Consider the following 22,788-nt stretch of genomic DNA (forward strand, 5'->3'; position numbering starts at 1 on the left):
TCTACTCTCGTTCACCTCCTTCAACAGAATATAATGACATAAAAACCCATTAAAAATCAACTTGGAATCCAAAAAATGTCCAAAAACTAACATGTTTGCCTAGACATTTGTAACTTAATGGATGTTAACTTATCCTTAATTATCGAAATTATTTTCCCAAGATGGGAACAACAAGTTAGGGCAGTAGGAAAGTAGGGAAATAGTCATCTTCACAAAACTTGGGTATCATTGCCATCTACAAGACAGTTAAAAACAGGAACTAAACTCGAGACCAAAGACAACCACAAAATTTGAACAAAATAAAGAGTTAACTGCTTTCGATCTTGGTGTAGATCCTCGGTGAGATCGACCATCGAGTTTGAAACACAATGAATATATTAAGCTTTGATCTCAGGCCTCTAGAATTAGAGCATGCAAGTATTTGGGATTTTATTTTGGAATTTTGAGAATTTAAAAAGGAATAGGTAATATATATATACATTTACTTATTTGAAGTCAGTCTTCGTCTCCGGCGATTCTCCAGCAGCCACAGGCGTAAGGCAGCGACGACTGGAGCCCACACCCACGAGAACGTCCAGCTTTCTTGTCGACGACGGTCTACGTTCACCCACGAATCTAACTTGCATTGTGAGTACAACTCTGAACAGCTTCGCCTAGGCTTTTGGAGCGTCGTTTCTTCTCAGTTTGAGACTCCAGCGTGAACAAGTTGGCAGCAGTGTTTTGGGTGGGGGGTAAGCTTTGGATTGTTACCCACACGGCCACACTCCGATTGGCTTCAAATTAGTGCCCATAACGTTTAAGGTCTACATCTGCAATTTGGAATGCTTTAGGAAACCAACCAGCATGGTTCGGGGCCTTTCGGTATGTTTCGGTAAGGATCATTGCTTTAATTTCCTTTTTGAATTGAATTTAAGTATTCAGATATTACTCTGGCTTGTAACTTTTTTGTTGTTATCTTTGGATAAATTTCTCAGTGTTCGATTAAGGTTCAGCAAGTCTGAACATATGGACTAGTTCAGACTTGACTAAAGTATGTTAGAGCAGTTTTTGACTTGTGAAAGTTTGTTGGGTGTGGTTTTGGACGAATTCTGAGTGATCGATTGGTGGATTTTGGGATCAGAATGTTCCTCTTGAACATTACTGTCGACCAAGGTTTTCGAACTGAGTTCTAAACAAGGTTTAAAATGTTAATGTCGACATAACTATCGAGATCTTGATTTTACGGAAATATCGATAAAACAACAATAGTTTAGGGGTGTGTAGAGTGACCGTAGTGAGGTTTGGTCTTTGGTGATGTCTCACAGTTTTTCGGTTTCAAAGGATTTTTGTAATTACACCCTAGGCATTATTTTACCTAGTTAGAAACCCTTTCTTTAGTGGGGTTTTTGTAGGCTTAGTTTTTTGTATGCTGCTTTATACTTTCATTCTTTTTCAATGAAAGTAGTTGTTTCTATAAAAAAACAATGAAATGTTGATTTCAATGAATATTTTTGGAAAATTTATAAAACAAAAAATCCAAGTAATGAATTTAAATTAGTAAATAAATATTTTATGATTTTTAAACAAGTTAACATGTCTATTCTTTATATTATATTTACATTAGTGACATTTTGTTGCTTATTTTTCTTTTTTGTGTGGATTTTTCTATGACGCAATAGAAGTATCAATGCATCTATTATGTCGATGTCAAATCCATGGATCTGTGGAAATATCGATGAAAGTATCAACATGTCGACGAAAATGTAGTACTATGGTTCTAACATATGGACATTGTATTTATTTTTTAGGCTTCTAAAAGTTGATATTTGTTGAAGGAAGTGGATTTTCGGATTGAAAACTGTAGGTTGTTGATCAAGGTAAGTAGTTTCCACATCCATTCCATGATATAAATTTTTGATAAGAATATGTCTTAATTGTTGTGATTTGATAAATGGTTGAAAGTGTGTTTTGGATGTTCAAAGTATGTTTTATGTGATTTGAGAATTGAAAGAAAACATTTTGTATATTTTTAATTGATTTTGTCAAATGAAAGTATGTGATTGTTTTGAATTTTAGTTGCAAGTGTTTTCTTTGATTTCAAATTGAAAGTGTTTTTGTAATGGGTTACTTCAGAAAATTATTTTTTTTGAAAAGGAAACCAGTCTTTTTATTAATGCATAAAAAGAAAGTACAAGAGATGTGTATTTAAAAGAGAACGATACATGACACGGGATTAGGAGACGCATCCGGGCTTCTCAACTAGGTTGACACCCCCTTAGCATCCTCATCACATCCATAAAAACTCAAACATAACGGAAAGGAAAGAACTTACAAAAAGATTGAATACAAAGAAAACCATCCTCTTTTGAGAAACATAATACAAAACAAAAGGAAAAACATGAACATAAGTCTATACTACTTGAATCTTCTTGGTTGGAGAGTAGTGCCCCTTCTCTTTAAAAAACAATCAATCCGGGAGGATGAAGGCTTACCAATTTAGACAGATGTCTTGGAGAGAGTATGCTACGAAATGCTTAGAAAGAGAACACCATTGAGAAGCATTAAGTTTAGTAGCCTCGTAGCGGGTGAACCAAGGGTGTTCTCTATCTTGGAAGACTCTTTGATTTTTTTCAAACCAAATTTCAACTAGTAATGCTTTTACAGCATTGCACCAAATCAGATTCGAGGTTTTTCTGAGGATAGGACCTATGAGCAACTGCTGTACATTATTTCTAAAGATGTTGTCGAAAGCCCAGCTGATGTTGAAAGTTGTAAAGAGGGTTGTCCAACAATTTCTGGCCAAAAAAAAATGTTGCAGCTCTTCTCCTTCTGACTTACATAAGACACACTAATTAGGAGAAAGAAAATGGGAAGGCAGCTTGTGTTGCAAAACTGAGGCGTAGTTTAGGGCTCCAAAAAGCATGATCCATACTGTAATATTCACTCTTCGAGGACTATTGGTCTTCCATAGAGCTTTTAGTAGGCAAATGTCAAGAGGTGGGGCCAAAGCAAGATGGTTAGAAAATGATTTTACCATGAATGAACCATTGGCTTCTAAGGACCAAGTTCGAGAGTCGGATCTGTTTGAAGGCTTCATGTTGGATATCAAGAAGAGCAAATTTTGAAAATATGATATTTCTTCTTCTTTTAAGAGTCTTCTAAAGGGTAGAGACCATGAAAGGGTTTGAGAATCCCAATGATCCAATATAGATCCATTTTGGTTGGAAGCAATTCTGAACAAGGAGGGAAAACTGTTTTTGAGGGGAGTATTACCAGTCCAAGTGTCATGCCAGAAAGCTATTCTGCTTCAATTTCCCAGTTTGAAGATAGCCCATGAGTCTACTTTCAACCAAGTTTTTGAGATGCTGATCCAAGGGCTACGAAGGCTGCAAATTGTCTTCCCAGAAGTGTGCCATTCACCAAAATTTCTGCCATGAATACTCTTTATAACTTGTCTCCAAAGAGAGGAGTTCTCTTGCATAAAGCGCCACCCCCATTTGGCTAGAAGAGCCAAGTTTCTTCTTTTTAATCCTCCTAGAGCCAGACCACCATCTTCTACTTTTTTAGAGACAACTTCCCATTTTACCAAATGATTTAGCTTCCCTCCTTTATGTCCTTCCCAAAAGAAATTTCTCATAATTCTTTCTATAGAGGAAATAACCTTTTCTGGCATTAAGGAGGAAGACATATAATAGGTTGGTAAATTTGAGAGAACTGAATTGCATAACATTGCCCTACCACCTCTTGAAAGGTTATATCTTCTCCATTTGTCAAGTTTACTCTGAAGTTTATGAATCACCGGCTGCCAAACGTCTACTCTTTATGGATATCCACCCAATGGAAGACCTAGATACAAAAAAGGAAGCTGCAAAGTTTTACAACCTAACCTTGAGGCCACAACTTCTTGCTTGGAATCTTCAATATTGATTTAAAAAATGGCTGATTTTTCCCAATTTATTTTCTGACCGGAGCGACATTTGAATAATGCAAGAGTTTTTCGAAGAGTCTCTAACATTCCATCATCATATCTACAAAATAAGACGGCGTCATCTGCAAATTGGAAAATTATTGAAAGGTCTGATTTGATGATTTCTTTTGCTGAGATTGGTATTTGAAACTACATGTTTTGTTTCAAATGCTTAATGAACGATTCAATAGGGCTATCCAGATATATATGCCGAGTTTTGTTTTGAGATTGTATGCTTATGTGGTTGTAGCTAAATGTGGAATCAACGATAAACGAAATGATTGAATCTTACTTGTGACTTTTGAGAAAGCATTTTATAGTGGTTCGACATTGCTTTGGAATAAGATTCATATGTGTGCTACTCATATGACCTCACACTTAAGTAATTGATTGTTATACTAGTCAATTGTCGATCAACATCTTTGACTAAATGAATGAATGACCGGTGTTATTGATGTGTAACCACATGTGCTGGGCTACTTCAGTTATGCATCTTTCCTATTCTGTATTAAAGCTATTGAAAGTTTATTCGAACGTATTGGTTTTGCTAAAAGACTATTTGAAAGTTTCTGTTTGAAACATTTAGTTTTGGAAGCTTATTTGCTCGAAAGATTTTGATTTCGAAAGTATCCTTTGTAGAAAAATTTTGACCGAAAGTTTTGCAATGATTTATATTTTTATTTACGAAAATCTTTAAAGAAAATGAATTTCAAAGCTTGATATGGAAATTGTTTATTGAATATTTTTTTTGTACTCATCTTTGTTTTCAAAATGTTTTAGGTGACAAATTAGGTGATAATTTGGGGTGTAGTGAAGTTTGGTGTTTCGGTTTAGGACATCAACAGCTAAGAAGCACAGACTCTGACACGTGACACGAATATGACACCACACCGACACATCGACATATCAATTTTCACAAAACTAGGACAAAACATGTTGGGGACACTTTATTTTTATTTTTACCTTTACAAAAGTAAATATATTTGTGCATATTTTGACATATTGTGAAACATGCACGCATATATTTTGCAAAAGAAAGAAAAAACATAAATGGAAAAGAGTAAAGATAAAAACTGAAGGAAAAATAATAGAAATGGAAAAGAAAAAAAAGGAAGTGAAAAGTTGCCAACGTCGATACAGTTAGAAAGAAGAATTGGTTTTTATTTATTTATTTATTTTTTTGTGAAAAAAGCATATTGTGGACTTGACTTATGTCTTGAGGGTGAAGTGTTTTAGTGTGGACAAACAAACTACAAAGTGTGTAAAAACCCTAGATTTTTTTAAAAATTATTATTATTTTTTTTCAAGGGCTATCAGTTAATTTTAATGGGCTTAAAATGTCTCTTAAATGGCTGCCAATAGTGGGTCTTGTTTCTATTTTTTAAAAATTTTTTAGATGGCGTGCCTTAGTTGTGTCCTCACGCGTCCTTAGCATGTCTTGATGTGTTCTGGGCGTGTTCTAATGTGTCCTAGGTGTGTCTTAACGTGTTGGAAATAAAAAAATAAAAAAATAATACACACTAGCTGGCGTGTTGGACACGTGCCGGAGGTGTGTCGGTGTTTGACATGTGTTCAACACCCACACTTGGCCGGAGTGCAATTCTTTATATATCAAGGGATGTTTATCTTAGAATTTGATAGTTTGACCTAGAAATTGTTTGTAATAATTTGCTTCCTCTAATTTTTGTAAGTTGTAAAAGTTTATAATGGTTATGTTTCTGCATTATTGTTTTAATAACTATATTGACGGGCTGTTACAATAAAGTTAGTCATTTCTTCCAATTTCTTGTTTAATTAGCCATATTTATTATTTTAATCAATTAAGGATTCATACCTATAAAATTAATTGGAAAAATAATTCAACGATTGAGAAAAAAATATAAATTAATCATGCATGGAGCTCGGGGTGTTATATCTACCCGTACTTCATTATGTAGTTACTGACCACCATTTCCAAAAAATGAAAAAAAATCCAGAAATGTTATATTCATGCTAACTAGTGGCTAATCTTTCTCTCACTCTTCAATTGTCACGTGGCTCTTCTTCTTTTTCAGTTAATTTCACTGCTTGCTTTTGTCTTGCTTAGCTCAGTGTTGCAGTCATTGTTGCTCTCCACCAGAACTGCAGTCCTTTCTTTTCGCTCTCGCCTCCTAGTTGCCTTCTCTCTCTCTGGGGTCGGTGAGGGCTAGCATTGTGTAGAAGTTTGTCCGAGTTGAAGGGCTATTGCAATGGCCATCGATTGCCTCGTTCTTGGTATTCCCCTAGTTTTTCCATATGTATTCTTTATTTAATTATCTTTTCTGAGTTTGATCTTAATCTTTATCTTTTAGGTGCTGGGCAAGAAGTTGGGAAGAGTTGTGTGGTCGTCACAATCAATGGAAAGCGAATTATGTTTGATTGTGGAATGCATTTGGGCTATGTTGATCATCATCAATATCCTGATTTCTCTCGCATACCTGCTTCTTGTGACTATAATACTGCTCTCTCTTGTATCATCATCACACATTTGTATGTTGTTATTGTTGTTGTTGTTATTGTTATTATTATTATTTTGTAGTGATTGATAAATGTCTGTTACATTCCTTACAATGCTGTGTTTTTATCTCTTTTCTCTGCTATTTTGCAGTCACTTGGACCATATAGGTGCTCTTCCATACTTCACTGAAGTTTGTGGCTATAATGGACCCATTTACATGACGGTAAGTTTCATCTAATACACATGCTTATAGATTTTTGTCTATGTCCTTTTGGTTTTACCATGACCATGTTAGATTATTTTTTTTTTGAAGATTTAAAGAATTTTGCTCATTCCAAAATTTATATGAAGTGAAACTACCAAAAGAAAAAGAAAAAGAAAAAGAAAAAGAAAAAGAAAAAAAAAAGAAAAAGAAAAAGAAAAAGAAAAAGAAATATAGCGTTCTTTCATAGATCTCAATTAAGAGATACAAAAACTTTGGAAGAACAAAGTGCACACAAACCATGGTTGGAAAGTTTTTGTATTGATGTATAGCTTACTTCCTGTGGACTGTGGACCTGGTGTTGCCTTCCCAGGCCCTTTGATGTATTTCTTGAAAACAGATGGCTGTATTTCTTGAAAATAGAGGGCTGTTCTTGACTATAATGTCTTTGAAATTTTCGTCTTCTTGGTTGGTTTAGTCTAGGAATTCCACTCTCGGAAGAAGTAAACTCACTTTCTTGATCTTCTTGGTTAACTTCTTGGAATCTTGGAGCAACTCGGCTTCTTGTTGAAGAATCGGATTCACTCTCAGATTCTTGTCTTGGTGGTCTGTCAATTCCTTCTCTGTCTCTCTCCTCCTTTGTTTCCAGGTCGTCGTGGAGGAAGGGTAGCCAACACCTCTTCCATTTGCCTTGACAACCTTTCAATCGCTCAAGTAATTTCTGTCATGCCGATCTTCATTTCTCCTAGAGATTCTTCTACAATCATCAATTGGGTAGTAGAAGGCTTAGGGGTTAGAGGCTCGACGTCCTCGGGTTGGGGATGACACCCTTCCCTTTTGAGTGTTGCGTTCTTGCTAGCCATAGAGTTCCCACAATTGAGGGCTCTGATACCAAAACTTGATGTGCAAAGTGATGGAACTCAATTCTGAAAAAAAAATGCTTCAAAGTTGTATTAAATATAGAGAGAGTTTAATTTAAATACTAAACCCCTTTTACAACATAAACTAAGAGTTACCAACGACAACCTTATTTCAAGAATCAAGAGTACACCCAAGATTTCCAAGAAACAAGATTACCAACAAATGTCCTGAAATTTAAAACAAAAACCTGAAGAATCCACACAAGACAAGCAAGAAAAGTCAAGAAGAACCCTCTGTTTTTCAAGAAACAACCCTCTGTTTTCAGGAAATACATCACCCTTCTTCAATTTCTTTAGGTTTTCAACGTCCTCCTCTACCTGATAGAAAGATGTTGGAAGTGGTAGGTTTTTGTAAGGTCTCCAATCACTCCAACATATTTAGGGAGATGCAAAAAAGGTATCCACACAATGTAGCTGGTTTGAAATGTTGTGTGTGGCTCATTTGAGACGTGAGGACCATTGAGAGAGGTTTACGTAGGGGTTTGTGATTTCTAAAGAAGGAAAAGTTGTAGCAGCCGAGTGCTTGAGGAGGTGGGTTCCAATTTTCTCGAACAATCGACTTATCTTGTTCTTTCTTCATGTTATTGTTTTCTTTGGCATTTCTCTGTAATTGATGAAATTATATTATGAAACTCTGAAATCCATAAATTCAATATGACAATATTTCTCTTGTTTTTTTGGGAAGATTCTTGGTTAATTTTCAAGTGATATCTTAAAACTGGTATCAGAGCACGTTAAATTGTGGGAAAGACACATACTATGGCACAAAAATAGCATGAGGAAAGAAGTTTCTTGCATTAAGGAACTATTGTTGAGTTTGAATAAATGTTTGGAGAAGTTAACTATGGAGGTGAGGCAGATCTCTTAGAACAAGGTGAGAGAGACATTGGTTATCTTTGATGAGTTTGGTATGAGGCGGAAGCCTTAAAATACTGAAGGAAAATCATTACAACCTAGTGAGTCTAGTGGTCAAAGTGGTCGAAGCTAGTTCAAGAAATTGGAAATGCTTGTGTTCTCGAAAATAGATCCAAATTCATGGCTTTGAAGGGCCAAAAGATACTTCAAAATACATGAATTGACGGATATAGAGAAGATCAAGGTGTTGGTGATCAGTTTTGAGAAGGATGCGGTAGACATGGTTTCGTTGGGTGATTAAGCGAAGGAAGATTGAAACCTGGGCAGATGTGAAGACTTGCTATTTAAATTGTTTCGACGGACTCAGGATGGAAGTTTATGTGTTTGATTCTTCTTGATAAAACAAGAAATGTCGTTGGTCGAGTTTCAACATGTTTTAGAAGTTTGTTCATCCTCGTTTCCACATCTTGAAGAGGATGTTTTGGAGAACACCTTCCTTAAAGGTTTGTGTCCGACGCTCAAGGCAGAGGTGATCATACGTTAGCTGGTTGGGCTAGAGAAAGTTATAAAACAGGCCTAGTTGATAGAGGATAGGGATTTGTTAGTGAAATTGGCCTTGGTGGATTTGGGGTCCATGAGTCTAACTACTGGAGTGGGCCAGAGTACTGTTTAATAGACCATCCATTCTCCTAACCCTAATCAAACAAATTGGGTATCAAAACCTATTGTCCTGGAACCACAAAAGGATGCAACAATGAAGGTTGTCTAGCATTGAATATTAGTCAAAGTGAGAGAAGGGCTTATGTTTTTGGTGCAATGAGAAATTTTTCATAGTTCACAATTGTAAGAATCAGAAAGTTTTGAATTAAGGGTAATGGTTGTCCATGACGTAGACAAAATTGAGTTTGAAGTAGAAAGTTTAGATTAGCAACAATTGGAAACTAAAGCCTTGGAGGTTGATGATGTTGCTGAGTTGGCATTATGAGTTGTATTAGGGTTTTCAGCCCTAGGAACAATGAAGGTCAAATGGGAAGTTGGAAGAAAAGAGGTAATTTTGCCATCAGTGTTTAGTTGAAGACCTTGATCTGCCAATCACCAAAACATCCAACTACGGAGTAATTGTGGGTTAGGCAATCAGGGGAAAAAGAGTTTGCAAAGCCATAATGGTGGGACTTCTTGAATGGTTAGTTAAAGAGAATTTCTTACCTCTTCAATTGGGCAATGTTGATGTTATTCTTGGAATGCAATGGTTGGGGAAAATGGGCATTGATTGGATTGATTCACTATGATGTTTATTCAGGGGTGAATATTGTTACCATTAAAAGTGACCCCACACTTACTGAAGTTGAGGTATCCTTGAAGATGTTGGCTAGAACGTAGTCTGAGGAGGATGAGGAATTCTTGATTGAATTGCAATAGTGATAGTGGTGGAACAAGGAATTCAATTAAACAAAAAGAGTCAAACAAGCAACGATTGTTGTGTTCAAAATTCGAATGTTGTTGGAAGAGTTTGGTTCAGTTTTTGAATGGCCCACGCAACTCCCTCCAAAATGAGGGTCAGCCTAGTGAATGTGATGCCATTTTAGTATTCCCATACGTAAAAGAAAGAAATTGAGTAGTTAGTTGAAAAAAGGATGGAGGGTGGAGGTTTTGTGTAGATTTTTTAGTGTTGGATCAGTGACAGATTATGAAACTTGGTGTAACATATTACTATCAGAGATTTGAGAAAGATTATGGGACAATAGCAACACCATTAAATCAAATGCTCCATAAAGATTCTTTCGGCTGGACTTATTGTGTCATGATAACTTTTATAACTTTGAATAGATGATGGTCACTTACATGTGTTGGCCCATTCTTTTGAAACAGACTTTTTTATGTGCCGCTTTACCCGAAAATGAGCTTTGCTCCTCTAGGCTCCTGGCGCTCCCGTGGTTCGCGAGAACAGACATTGAGAGAGCTGTTTCTGATGTGAGATTGATAACTTGTAGAAATACAAGTTATTTATGCCACCTTATCTAGATATTGCGGCCAAAAGATAGTAAATATGCGTCGATTGTATGAAAATTAGCTCAGAAATACAATAATTATAAATTATTGCAATTACACCCACAAGATGGAAAACATTGTGTACATCAAAGTGCAATGCGTAAAAGTTTTCTTGATAGATTTAGCTGGGTCTTTATGTTAATCCTCAAAAAATGCTCTCCCCTCTCTCCTCCCCCCTCGTCCTTCCCTCCCTAGCCTTCTCCCTCACCGATCCTAATCCCCCCACCCTCCTCCTCCCTCACCGATGCAAAGCCTCTCCGATCAGTCACTTTGCCTCTTCTTTTCCTTGCTCTATCTATTTTCCCGTGCCCTCCAAAAAGTTTCTTACCCCCGATTCAGACCTCATGGAAATAAAAAGTTGCAAAATAGGAGAACACTTTTTCTGTATGTGGAAAGTGCTCAATGGAGTATACATGGAAGATATGGAAAAAAGACAAAAGATACTATTCTCTTCTCCATTGTTACAATGGCTAAATGAAGGACTAAAGCAGCTGCTGAATGGACCAACGTTTGAATTCTTCCTTCTAAAGGAAAGAGTGGATCAGAATGTCATCCGTCTCTCCAAATTTAATGATAACAGTGGATGGTTCGTGGAATGCGCGGTCTGGCCATGGACAGGAGGTAGAAAAAACATACACATCTCTTATTGCAATGGTACAACTGGATGGCAAGACTTCAGCGATATGGTAAGTGAATTCTTAACCTCCTTGCCCTCTTTTGACCCTTCTCAGGTTGCACCCCCTGTTTCAGAGGTTAGTAATAAAAAATCTCAACATCAATGGACTGAAAGAAGATCCATGAAAAAAGAAACCAGTTATAGAAGAAAAAACGGAAGGCATACCCTGCAGCCTACCTCAAACTCGAAGCTGAAGCATCTCAAGCAAACTTTTTGGGTCCAGAAAAACCAAGAGGTATTCAAAGAAGACTTTAACCAGCTTTGGATCTCCAAACTCTTTGCTTTTAATGAGTGGAAGGAAATAGAAGAAAACCTGAAACAAGTCTTCCATACACCGGTTATCATCAATCCTCTGTTTGAAGACAAAGTCTTAATCAAGCTAAGCCAAGGGAAGCTAGGAGATCTAATTGAAGCACCTGGAAAATGGCAATCAATAGGGCCTTGATTTGGGGGTTGGATCTCAATAAACAACCTACCTTTGGATTATTGGTGCATAGCCACATTTGAAGCTATAGGAGTATATTTCGGAGGACTTGAAAGTGTAGCAAGTGATACTCTTAATTTCATCAATTGTGCTGAAGCAAGAATTAAAGTAAGAAGGAATAGTTGTGGTTTCATACTAGCAACCATAGAAATAAAAGATGAAAAGCATGGAAACATTTTTCTAAATTTTGGGGATATACAATGTGATGAGCCTGTCAAACATCGCAAAGGAGATCTTCTCAACCAGTTATCCAATCCAATTGATATTTATCGAGTTCAGCAAGCCATGAAAGATGAAGGGGCAGAATTTGAAGAGCTTGGATCAGATTGGTCCTTTCTTCTTTCCTCAGACTCTAAGCCGAATTTTGCAAGAAATCCATGTGCAGCGTTATTAAGGAGCCCCGTTCAACAAACTTTGAATCACCAGCCACACTCATTTTGCAAGAAAATAGTAGAAGAATTCGAAGAGACACTTCAAAACCTTAAAGAAGTTTTAAATATTTCAAAAACCCGCGAAGGAAATTATCAAGAAGAAGGCCAAAAGTCACCTCGGCTTAAGAGTGAGAAGTCTTTTCCTCTCCCTTTTCAGAAGATTCCGAATTTGTCAGAGGAAGTAGAAGAGTTCACTCCCTTTTTACAGCAAAAAAAATCCTTAAAACAGCCGGTTGGCGAAATGGTAGATAAAGAATCTGAACAGCCACATTTATTGAGGAAAGAGAAGGAACCTATGGAATTAATACACATTGAATCCCCCTCTTGTTCAATAGAAAAGTAAAAAAAAAAACGGCTCTCCCTCATTTAATAGGAGCCGTTACACTCTCTCTCCTTCATTTGACAATTTAAACCTCAAAAAAGCAGTTACAACAGGGGAAATTTCAGCAAAGAAATTCGATTTTGAAGCCATCTCTGCAGTCGATCCCTCTTCAGTCAGCCCTACACAAGTTACACCCCTTCAACACCATACCTCAAGAGCTCGAACCACTTCCGATCATTTTCCCCTTATTTTTGAAGCTGGTGCATTTGAGTGGGGTCCTTCCCCTTTTAGATTCTGCAATAGTTGGCTAAAAAATAAGGAATGCTGTTGGATAATTGAAAATTCTTTGTTGATAAAAGGGCAGCAAGATTGGGCTGGGTTTCCTTTATATTCCAGACTAAGAAGAGTAAAACAGAGTGTTAAAAAGTGGCTGACAGAGCATGAAAAATCACAGAAAATCAGAGAAGAAACCTTGCTGAAAGAAATCAGTGAAAGATACCTCCAAGCCGACAGCTTTGAGAACTTTTCAGTAGAAGAAGATATGAGATTATCCTTAAAGGCTGACCTAATATCTCTTTACCAAATAGAAGAAAGAGACCTAATCCAAAAAAGCAAACTGAATTGGCTTCTTTTGGGTGATGAGAATAATTCCTTTTTTCATCGTTTCCTTGCAGCTAAAAAAAGGAAGAATCTTATTGCTGAACTATTCAACGACCAAGGATTGCCAACCAAATCTTTAAGAGAGATTGAAACTATTATATTGGATTTCTTCTCCAATTTATACACAAAGGACTCAGGTACTCGTTCAGTTCCTTTAAATTTGGCTTGGTCAAAAGTCTCAACTGAAGATAACACTCATTTGATTACAAGATTCAACATAGCAGAAATTAAAAGTGCTATTCAAGCCTTAGGTAAAAACAAGGCTCCTGGACCAGATGGCTTCATAGTAGAGTTTGTTCTGCATTTCTGGAATTTGTTGAAGGATGGTTTTAGAGATGTCTTCGAGGAATTTTATCTCAATGGTAAACTCAACTCTTGTATTAAGGAGAATTTCATTTGTTTAATTCAAAAGAAGGAGGAAACAGTAAGGATAAGAGACTTTCGACCTATAAGCCTTTCTACTATCATTTATCAGATAATAGCTAAGGTGCTTGTGGAAAGGCTCAAGGTGATCATGCCATGTTTAATAAATTCCACTCAAAGCGCCTTTATCGAAGGAAGACAAATCCTGGACCCAATTCTTATAGCCAACGAGGCCGTTGAGGAGTATAGAGCTAAAAAGAAGCAAGGTTGGATACTAAAGCTTGATTTGGAAAAAGCCTTTGATAGAGTTGACTGGGAGTTTCTTGAAAAAGTACTCCATGAAAAAGGCTTCCACTCAAAATGGATATCTTGGATTATGGTCTGTATATCTAATCCTAAATTCTCCATATTCATTAATGGAATATTGGCATCAAGAGGAATTAGACAAGAAGTCCCCTTTCTCCTTTTCTTTTCCTTTTAATTAGTGAAGTACTTTCAGCCTTGATCAAAAGAATTCATGAAAAAGGTTTGTATGAAGGTTTTGTGGTAGGAAAGATAATATCCATATCTCAATTCTCCAATTTACAGACGACACTCTCTTATTTTGTAGAAACGACGATGAAATGTTAGAGATTCTCCGGAAAACTCTTACATTATATGAATGGTGCTCCGGTCAGAAAATAAATGGGGAAAAGTCAGCCATATGTGGAATTAATATTGAAGAATCCAAGTAAGAAGCCGTGGCATCAAGGTTAGGCTGTAAATCTGTACAGCTGCCTTTTTTATACTTAGGCCTTCCTTTGGGCGGTTATCCAAAGAAATTAGACTTTTGGCAGCCAGTGTTAGACAAGTTTCAGGGTAAACTCGATAAATGGAGAAGGTACGACCTCTCAAGAGGTGGTAGAGCAACTCTATGCAACTCAGTGCTTTCAAATCTACCGACCTATTATATGTCTTCTTTCTTAATGCCAGAAAAGGTCATTTCTTCAATGGAAAGAATCATGAGAAATTTCTTTTGGGAAGGACATAAAGGAGGAAAACTAAATCATTTGGTAAAATGGGAGATTGTATAAAAAAAAAGTTGAAGATGGGGGGCTGGCACTAGGAGGTTTAAAAAACAAAATTTGGCTCTTCTTGCCAAATGGGGATGGGTTTTTTCCATGAAAATTCTTCTCTATGCACAAGTAATAAGGAGTATTCATGGAAGAAGTTTTGGTGATTGGCACACTTTGGGAAAGTCCTTTTTAGCCTCCGAAGTCCTTGGATTAACATATCAAAAAGCTGGTTGAAAGTAGAAGCCTTGGCTGTCCTTAAAATTGGGAAATGGTTAGCAGATTTGCTTTTTGGCACCGACATTGGGGCTGGTAATTCACCCCTTAAACTCAGTTTTCCCTCTTTATTTAGAGTTGCTTCCAACCAAAATGGTTCTATTATGGACCATTGGGATTCACAATCACTCTCTTGGTCTGTACCCTTCAGAAGACTTTTGAAAGAAGAAGAAATACATGAATTTCAGACATTGCTTTCCTTGATTTCCAGCCTAAAGCCTTCTTCCAGACCTGACTCTCGATCTTGGTCTTTAGAAACAAGTGGTTCATTCACGGTAAAATCATTGTCTAACCATCTTGCCTTGGCCTCACCTATTGTCACCCACCTTTTAAAAGCTTTGTGGAAGACCAATAGCCTTCGAAGAGTGAACATTACAATTTGGATCTTGCTGTTTGGATCCTTAAACAGTGCATCAGTTCTGCAACACAAGCTGCCCTCCCATTTTATTTCTTCGAATGAATGTGTTTTATGTAAATCAGCAGGAAAAGACTTACAACACTTGTTCTTTGACTGTTCCTTCGCAAGAAATTGTTGGTTAGTCCTTTTTAAATCATTCAACATCAGTTGGGTGTTCGACTTTACTTGTAAACAGAATGTTCAGCAGTTACTCACTGGTCCTATCCTCAAAAAAGCCCCAAATCTGATTTGGTGCAATGCAGTAAAAGCAATATTAGTTGAAATTTGGTTCGAAAGAAATCAAAGAATCTTTCAAGATAAAGAACACACTTGGTTCTTCCGCTATGAGGCCGCCAAACTTAATGCTTCTCAATGGTGTTCTCTTTTAAAGCACTTTGAAGCCTACTCACTTCAAGACATATGTTTGAATTGGCAAGCATTCATCTTCCCAGTTTGAATATGGCTCAAGGAGAAGGATCAACACTACCCAATTTTGAAGACTCAAGTAGCTAGATTTATTTTATGATTCTCTTGTTTCCCTCTTAGTTTGTATTTTGGCCATAAAAAAGAGGGCATTTTCTCAGTTTTCTCATTGTTCTGTAAGCTTTATATTTTCCGTCTTTGTCTAAGTTCTATGGATATGATGAGGACGCTAAGGAGGTGTTAACCTAGTTGAGATGCCCGGGTGCGTCTCCTGATCCTGTCTCTTGTATCGATCCTATTCAAGTACACATCTCGTGTACTTTCTTTTTATGAATTAATAAAAAGTTTATTTCCTTTTCAAAAAAAAAAAAAAACATCATCAAGATAGAAGAAAATGAGATTTCTACTCTGTTTTGTAGAAAACCAAGTCACTGCTTGCGATCAAGGCTCAAGGCTAAGTGATCAACACATCTCTGTCACATTGCGCTCGTCAATCAACAATGAAGAGACGATTAATGCAATGACGGCGCAATGCGACAGTCGATCCAGAGCTGAACTTCAACCGCATGTGGTAATAAAAACGACATCGCATGCGAGCACCCGATTGAATGAGGCAGTTGAGCAACGCAAAAGCGGAGGATTGTGACACGTGTACAACTAACGGTTGTGCAGATTTGACGGTCTGATTACATAACAGAAGGAATATTTATTCCTCCATCTTTGGAATTTCCATAACAAAAAGTGAGGACCACAAGGCCGGAGTCAAAGATCTTCACCTATAAATACCCCCATAGATTTTAGAGAAAAATATGCTACTTGATAAGGGGCTAATTGATGCTAGATTGTTGAGAGAAAGGCTGAGTTGAGTGTTGAACTAAAGAAATCTGGGAAGAAGAAGAGACAATCTTCTCTCCTCTACTTCTTTCTTCCTCCTCTCTTCTTCTTCTTCTCCTCTTTCTTCTCTCTCGAACTCTTCTTCAAATTGCTCGGAGGCCAGCAACAGACGCTGTTCCTCCTCGCGCCTCCGTATCCCTTCGAGTCTTGCAAGCTCATTATTACTACGCATTTCTTCGTACTTCAGTCTTCTTCTGTTTCCTTCTGCTATAATGAGCTTCCCCCTCTCCATTTTCTCCTGCTTTTCCTCCTTTTCTTTTTCTTTCTTCTTCTTCTAATGCGATGATTAGTCTTTGAGGGTCAATAGTAGACCCTTGCGGCACATTCTCCCTGCAACGTCGCATCAGAGGGGTTCCTTCTCCTTCTTCTCCTTCATCGGTCTCAACCACTTGCGTTGTCTCGGGTTGCGCCAACTCCATCAACTGCGTTGTTCCCCCCCCCCCCCCCCCCCATCCTCCCTCATGGAGGTTGATTCTCCATCCTTTTCTAGGCTCGCAGCCCTCTGCTTCGCTTCTTCTTTTCTTAGGCGCCTTTCTTCACGCCGACACATTTTTCTTTCTCTTTCTCGTTCTTCTTCCTTTCCTTCATGGCCTCCTCATCTTCTCATCTTTCTTTTCTCTTTATTTTTTTTCTCCTTGCGATGATGAGAAAGATTCAGCCTCTCCAGTCTTTCCTCCCTTTGTTTTTCTTTTTCCCTTCAGCTACTTCTTGGTTGCGTCTCCATTGCAATTCTGGTTGCGTCTCCATTGCAACCTCAGGAATCTCCACAGCAACTTCAGCCTCCTTAGTCACCTCCACTACAATCGCTTCCTTCGCAATTCTGGAAGGGTCCGTCATAGGTTTTTTGCGTTGGCAGTCACCTCAGGAGTCTCTAGGGCTAGAATGCCTCTTCCTGTTTCTTCTTCAATCACCACTGTCTTCGCCATTACCAACTGTCTCCTCCTCCGTGGACGTGGTTGATTACAACCCCTGCCTCGGGTAATCCACCTCCTAGCTCCAGATTGCTTAGTATGTTTACAAAACACCTCAGTGTCATCGTGTCTTTTCTTCTCGTCTCGGTTGAGACAGCTGGTGGGTTGGAAACAGGGGTACTTTCAGTGCTTTCCCTCTTTTTGAACAAGAGGTGGTCTCTAACAGCAAGGGGTTTCTTTGGGCTCTCCCGGCGAAATCTGGGGACGGTGTGGGCTTGGGCAGCGAGCCTGCGACTGGCAACCAGAATGTTGCCTCTCGGAATATCGACTTTGGTTTAGGAGTTCGAGGGTGAGTAGATTGGTTAGAAAGCTTGGTCAGCCATGGATAAAAGCTTGGGAGAACTGGGAAAATCGTTTGGTAGCTGGGAAGAAAGAGAGCTTCGTATGCTGTAGGCGTTAAGGGTTTCCGTTGCAAAGATGAGGTAACCTTTCCAAAATGAGGTAAGGGTCCTATTTATAGGTTGGGCCGTAGTGGGCCCAACGCGACTTTTGCGGCGACAGGTCTCGAGAAGCTCAAAAGGTCCGTCGTTCAAACTTCCCTCATTTATGAATTTTCAGAAAAATGTCCTTTCGTCTGCAGAATCATCATTGCTTTGGGATATGAAACGATTGGACTACCTAAATTACAAAAAGAATTTTCTTTAATATTTTATTCGAATGGACGCAAGATAAAGATTAACGCAATGTGCTCACCAACGCAAATGCATCTTTGCAGAGGATGGGCAACAATGCATACATCCCCGCAACACACCCCTTAACCAAACACATTTCTGGAGGATACCTCAACATAGTGCATTTAGCTAAGGACGGCCAAAGGACATATACGCGCGCAACACACCCCTCAACTCAATACAGTCGAGTTGGGTGAACGCAAAGCGTATCTCATTGGTTCAAGATGCGTTCATTATCGCCTTGCATACTTGTTGGTAATTGTTTTATTTTTTTATTATTTTTAATTTCTTTTTTTTTTATTTTCATCAACACAAGTTGCTATGACTTGCGGCAATAAATTTCTCTTTATTACTCAATCATTCACTATTTAAAGACCAACGCATTAATTACAGAAAAGTTAAAAGAATTAAAGACGATACAGAAACAAATGCAATAGAAATAAATGAATAATTGAATTCATAAAGTCAAGAACGAATTAAATGAGGAATTAAAGTCAACATTCAAGAATTAAAAAAGATAGGAATTTAAGGGAAGCATTAAACATAGTGGTGAGATATGGACCGAAAGATGCGTTTCCATGAGTGAGTGCAATCCACATCCCTGCAGGCGGTCCTGCTTGCCCGCTCAATATCCTAGGGACATTGCTCCTTTCCAGTAGATCCCGAGGCTTCTGAATTGCTGGGCAACATTCCTGGTGCTCTACTTCTCAGCTCGGATGCCAGTTGGCCCACTTAGATCTCCAAGTTCCTAATTGAAGACGCCTGCGCTTGCATCACTACGTCATTTTTGTCCATATATTGTTTCAGCAGTGTCTCTAATGAGCTTCTAGAGGTTTTAGAAGATGAGGGTTGCTGGTTGTGCGATTGCCTTGGTTGCCCTTGGTTATGGTGAAAAGGAGGATTCCCTCTACTGCCACCTTGATGGTTGACTGACCCCCCTTGGTTGGGATTACTTCCCCATCCGAAGCTAGGGTGGCTCCTCCAGCCAGGATTATAGGTGTTGCTGAAGGGATTGTTCTGGATGGTGCATACTTGCTGAAGGTTCGATGGGCACATGTCAGCTCCGTGAGCCCTTCCACAATTAATGCAACTTATTGTGGCCACTTGAGCCGGTGCAGTAGGTTGCGCTGATTATTGAGCGATGGCTCCTTGATTAATTGCCATCGATTGGAGGATGGAGGTCACCGCGGCCATCTGAGCGGCCAATGTGGTCATTCTCTCTTCTTCTTCCCAGATTTCTTCAGTTCAACACTCAGCTCAGCCTTTTTCTCAACAATCTAGCATCAATTAGCCCCATATCAAGTAGCATATTTTTCTCTGAAGTCTATGGGGGAATTTATAGGTGAAGATCTTTGACTCCGGCTTTGTGGTCCCCACTTTTTGTTATGGAAATTCCGAAGATGGAGGAATAAATATTCCTTCTGTTATGCAATCAGACCGTCAAAACTGCACAACTGTTAGTTGTACACGTGTCACAATCCTCCGCTTTTGCGTTGCTCAGCTGCATCATTCGATCGGGTGCTCGCATGCGGTGTTGTTTTTATTACCGCATGCAGTTGAAATACAGCTTTGGATCGATTGTCGCATTGCGTCGTCATTGCGTTAATCGTCTCTTCATTGTTGATTGACGGGCGCAATGTGACAGAGATGCGTTGATCAGTTTCTCGTTGAGTTTTGATCGCAAGCGATGACTTGGTTTCCTGCAAAACAGAGTAGAAATCTCCTCTGCTTCCATCTTTATGATGTTAGTGGGTGTAATTGCGATAATTTATAATTATTGTATTTCTGAGCTAATTTTCATACAATCGACGCATATTTACTATCTTTTGGCCGCAATATCTAGATAAGGTGACATAAATAACTTGTATTTCTACAAGTTATCAGAGATCCGAGGAGACTCGACTTGAGCCCCAAAACTAGGTTGGGTGTAGGGGGTCAATCTTGATTTTATTCCTCAGGGTGCTTCAGATCAGGTTCTTGCAGCTGAACATGCTTCGGGACATCGACCCTATGGTCAGAATCTTCAATCTGGAAGCGGAGCTGGTGCATCAAGTCATTATTGAAAAAATAAATAAGTCTAGTGCTCAAAGTACATGATAAGAAACGCCATGATGAGGCTTTGACTTGAGTAGTGTTTTAAAAAACCCTCTCGAGCATGTGCCTAGGCTTAAAGTGCAGGTTTGGCACCTCACCATGAAAAGACGAGGCTCACAAAGTAAGGCGCGCCTGCGCACCTTTAGTGAAGCCCCAAGGCTTCAAGCCTTGGGCCACTTTTTCATTATTTTTAAAATATAGTTATAATTAAGGTTTTTCTTCTTCATTAATTAAAAAATCAAATTTACTAAGCCTAAATGCAAAACTTCTTGTATTTAGGGGTCCTTTTTTTAAAATTTCCGCTTCAACTATGCTCTTTCTTCTTGATGTATTGCTTTTATATATAGTGAGCCTCACTGAAAAATGCCCGCGCTTTTTTTTTTTTTTTTCTTTGTGCCTTGCACTTAAGCCCTAGAAGACTATTGCATCTTGAACTTTAAAAAACACTGGACTTGAGCAAACACATAACGATCAGAAAAAATAAGTGGCTTGACTTGAAGTATATGCTGACTTCTCTCGAATCAAATTTCTGAAAGGAGAGCTTCGTCACATTAGCCCATAAAGTTGAAATTGATGAAATTGAAATATGAAGGTATATCTATGTTGGCCTTGTTGGATTTTCATCTTCCATTCATTATTGAAATTGATGCTTTAGGGTTGAGGGTAGGAGTTCTTTTGATGTAAGAACACCGTCAATCGCTTATTATCATACTTCGTCTCTACAGGCTCAAGCAAAACCAATTTACGAGTGGGAACTCATGGCAATCATACTAGCTATGCAAAAATGGAGACATTATCTGTTTGGTCAGAAGTTCGTAGGCAGTACAGACTAACGAGCTTTAAAATATTTACTAGACGACAAGAGGTTTAACCAGAGTATCAGAGGTGGTAAACCAAGCTATTGGGCTATGATTTTGAAATTTGTTTCAACTCAGTTTTGCAATTTTAATGGAAATGACACTCTTTCAAAAATGGCTTAAATTGTAGACCGTATAGCATTGTTTGTTTCCTCAATTATTGATGTAGCTATTTTGCATAAGGAGGTCCATAAGTATGTTGAGTTGAAAGAAATTATAAAGGGGCTGATTCGAAGCTAGAGGAACATTCTCATTTCTCCATTCATCAGAGTAACTTGCTAACAGCTAGTGCTTTCAAAACCCTCCTGATTCATTCCATCCATCCGTGCGGAACTCACTATTTAGGTTATAGCAAGACTGATTGAGCAAGTACAATCACTATCGCATTGAGTTATCCTTTTTCACTCAAGGAAGTGGCAGAAGTTTTTGTGAAAGAAATTGTGTGACTTCTTGGATTTCCCATGTCCATAGTGTTAGATAGAGAGACTTTTATAAGACAATGTTGAAATCAAGCTCATCATTTTCGGCTCTCCACACAATCTTCTCATTTTTTTAAGAAAGGTTGGCTTGGTCGGTTGGTTGGAAAGGTGCTTTCTGGCTACTCCGACCGTCATACCTGACGATTTGCATATTTGCAAAACCAACACTGATAGAAACTTAAGCTACATGGACCTGTCAGATTGAAACTTAGAGAAACTTAGAGAGGTGGAGAGATCGGGTGGGGATATGTGATGTAGTAGGAATAAGGGTAGTTTAGTAAATTTTTAGAATTTTTTTACAGATATGTGATGCAGTAGGAATAAGGGTAGTTTAGTAAATTCAAGATTAAACCCTATCCCTCATGTAATTTTCTATAAATAGACCCCCCTCTCTTGTATTAGTTAGATTTTGATGAATCGAATAAAGTTTACTCTTTGGATTTTACATTAATTTGGTATCGGAGCAGTCGGCTGGGCCAACGTTGATTGCTGCTGGTGGAAGATCGGAAAATTCTTGGCGATGCCGATCGTAAGAGGGAGCTTCATGAGTTGTGTTTGTTGTTGAACAATCCACATCTATATAGGGGGAACCCCTTAAATTTTAGAGAAGAAAGAAGACATCGAGATCTTTTTTTCAAGATTTTGCTAGAAGATGGAGAAGAAAAAAAATATAGCAGTTGGTATATGCAAGAAAGCCAATTTTCCTCCCAAAAGTAGTGTTGGAATTTTGATTCAAGTGATTTAGAAGAAGAATTCCAACATAATAATTTCGCCCGTGCTCATTTTTCCCAAAAAACCTACATTATCCACATTTGAAATTTGATTATAGCGATTCTAGCGATTTTGATGAAGATTCTAATGCAGTTTGGAACGGGATAACAAGACTACATTATCAACAAAGAGCCCTTCGATCCAATCAAACCGGTTTCTCAAGAAATCGACGTAAGAATTGGGAGTTATATGATTCAAAAAATGATTTAGAGTGTGAAAGCAATTATTATCACCAACATCAAAGAACACCCATGAATCATTCCAACACAAATTTGGAGGTTGAAACATTTTCAAGAAAATAGAAATATTCAAATAAAAATGATGTGGTAGGATTAGGATAAGTTAAGCTATTATGATCAAATCCTTAATTGATTAGGATTGGGATTAGTTTCCATGATTGATTAGAATTAGGATTAGTTTTTTTGACTTATTAGGATTAGGATTAGTTTTTTTGACTTATTAGGATTAGGATTAGTTTTTTTGACTTATTAGGATTAGGATTAGTTTGCTTTCCAATTC

General features: G+C 38.1%; 1 protein-coding gene across 12 annotated transcripts in view; it reads left to right on the forward strand.

The window, feature by feature from the left end:
- The first annotated feature begins 241 nt into the window (after window positions 1-241).
- LOC120088145 (cleavage and polyadenylation specificity factor subunit 3-II) overlaps window positions 242-22,788 on the forward strand; it is a 60,981-nt gene continuing 38,434 nt past the window's right edge. For 2 of the 12 annotated variants that reach the window (XM_039045243.1, XM_039045241.1), the window contains exons 1-5: window positions 244-871; window positions 1,788-1,856; window positions 6,038-6,199; window positions 6,277-6,454; window positions 6,573-6,645. In XM_039045243.1, the coding sequence (XP_038901171.1) occupies window positions 6,175-6,199; window positions 6,277-6,454; window positions 6,573-6,645 (276 nt within the window). In that variant the 5' untranslated portion in view covers window positions 244-871; window positions 1,788-1,856; window positions 6,038-6,174. Of the gene's footprint in view, window positions 872-1,787; window positions 1,857-6,032; window positions 6,200-6,276; window positions 6,455-6,572; window positions 6,646-20,915; window positions 21,048-22,788 lie in introns of those variants that run through there. The other 10 variants (XM_039045242.1, XM_039045245.1, XM_039045235.1 and 7 more) reach the window with 10 other exon arrangements.

Source organism: Benincasa hispida, chromosome 10 (assembly GCF_009727055.1).
Source record: "Benincasa hispida cultivar B227 chromosome 10, ASM972705v1, whole genome shotgun sequence".
NCBI classification, from domain to species: Eukaryota; Viridiplantae; Streptophyta; class Magnoliopsida; order Cucurbitales; family Cucurbitaceae; genus Benincasa; species Benincasa hispida.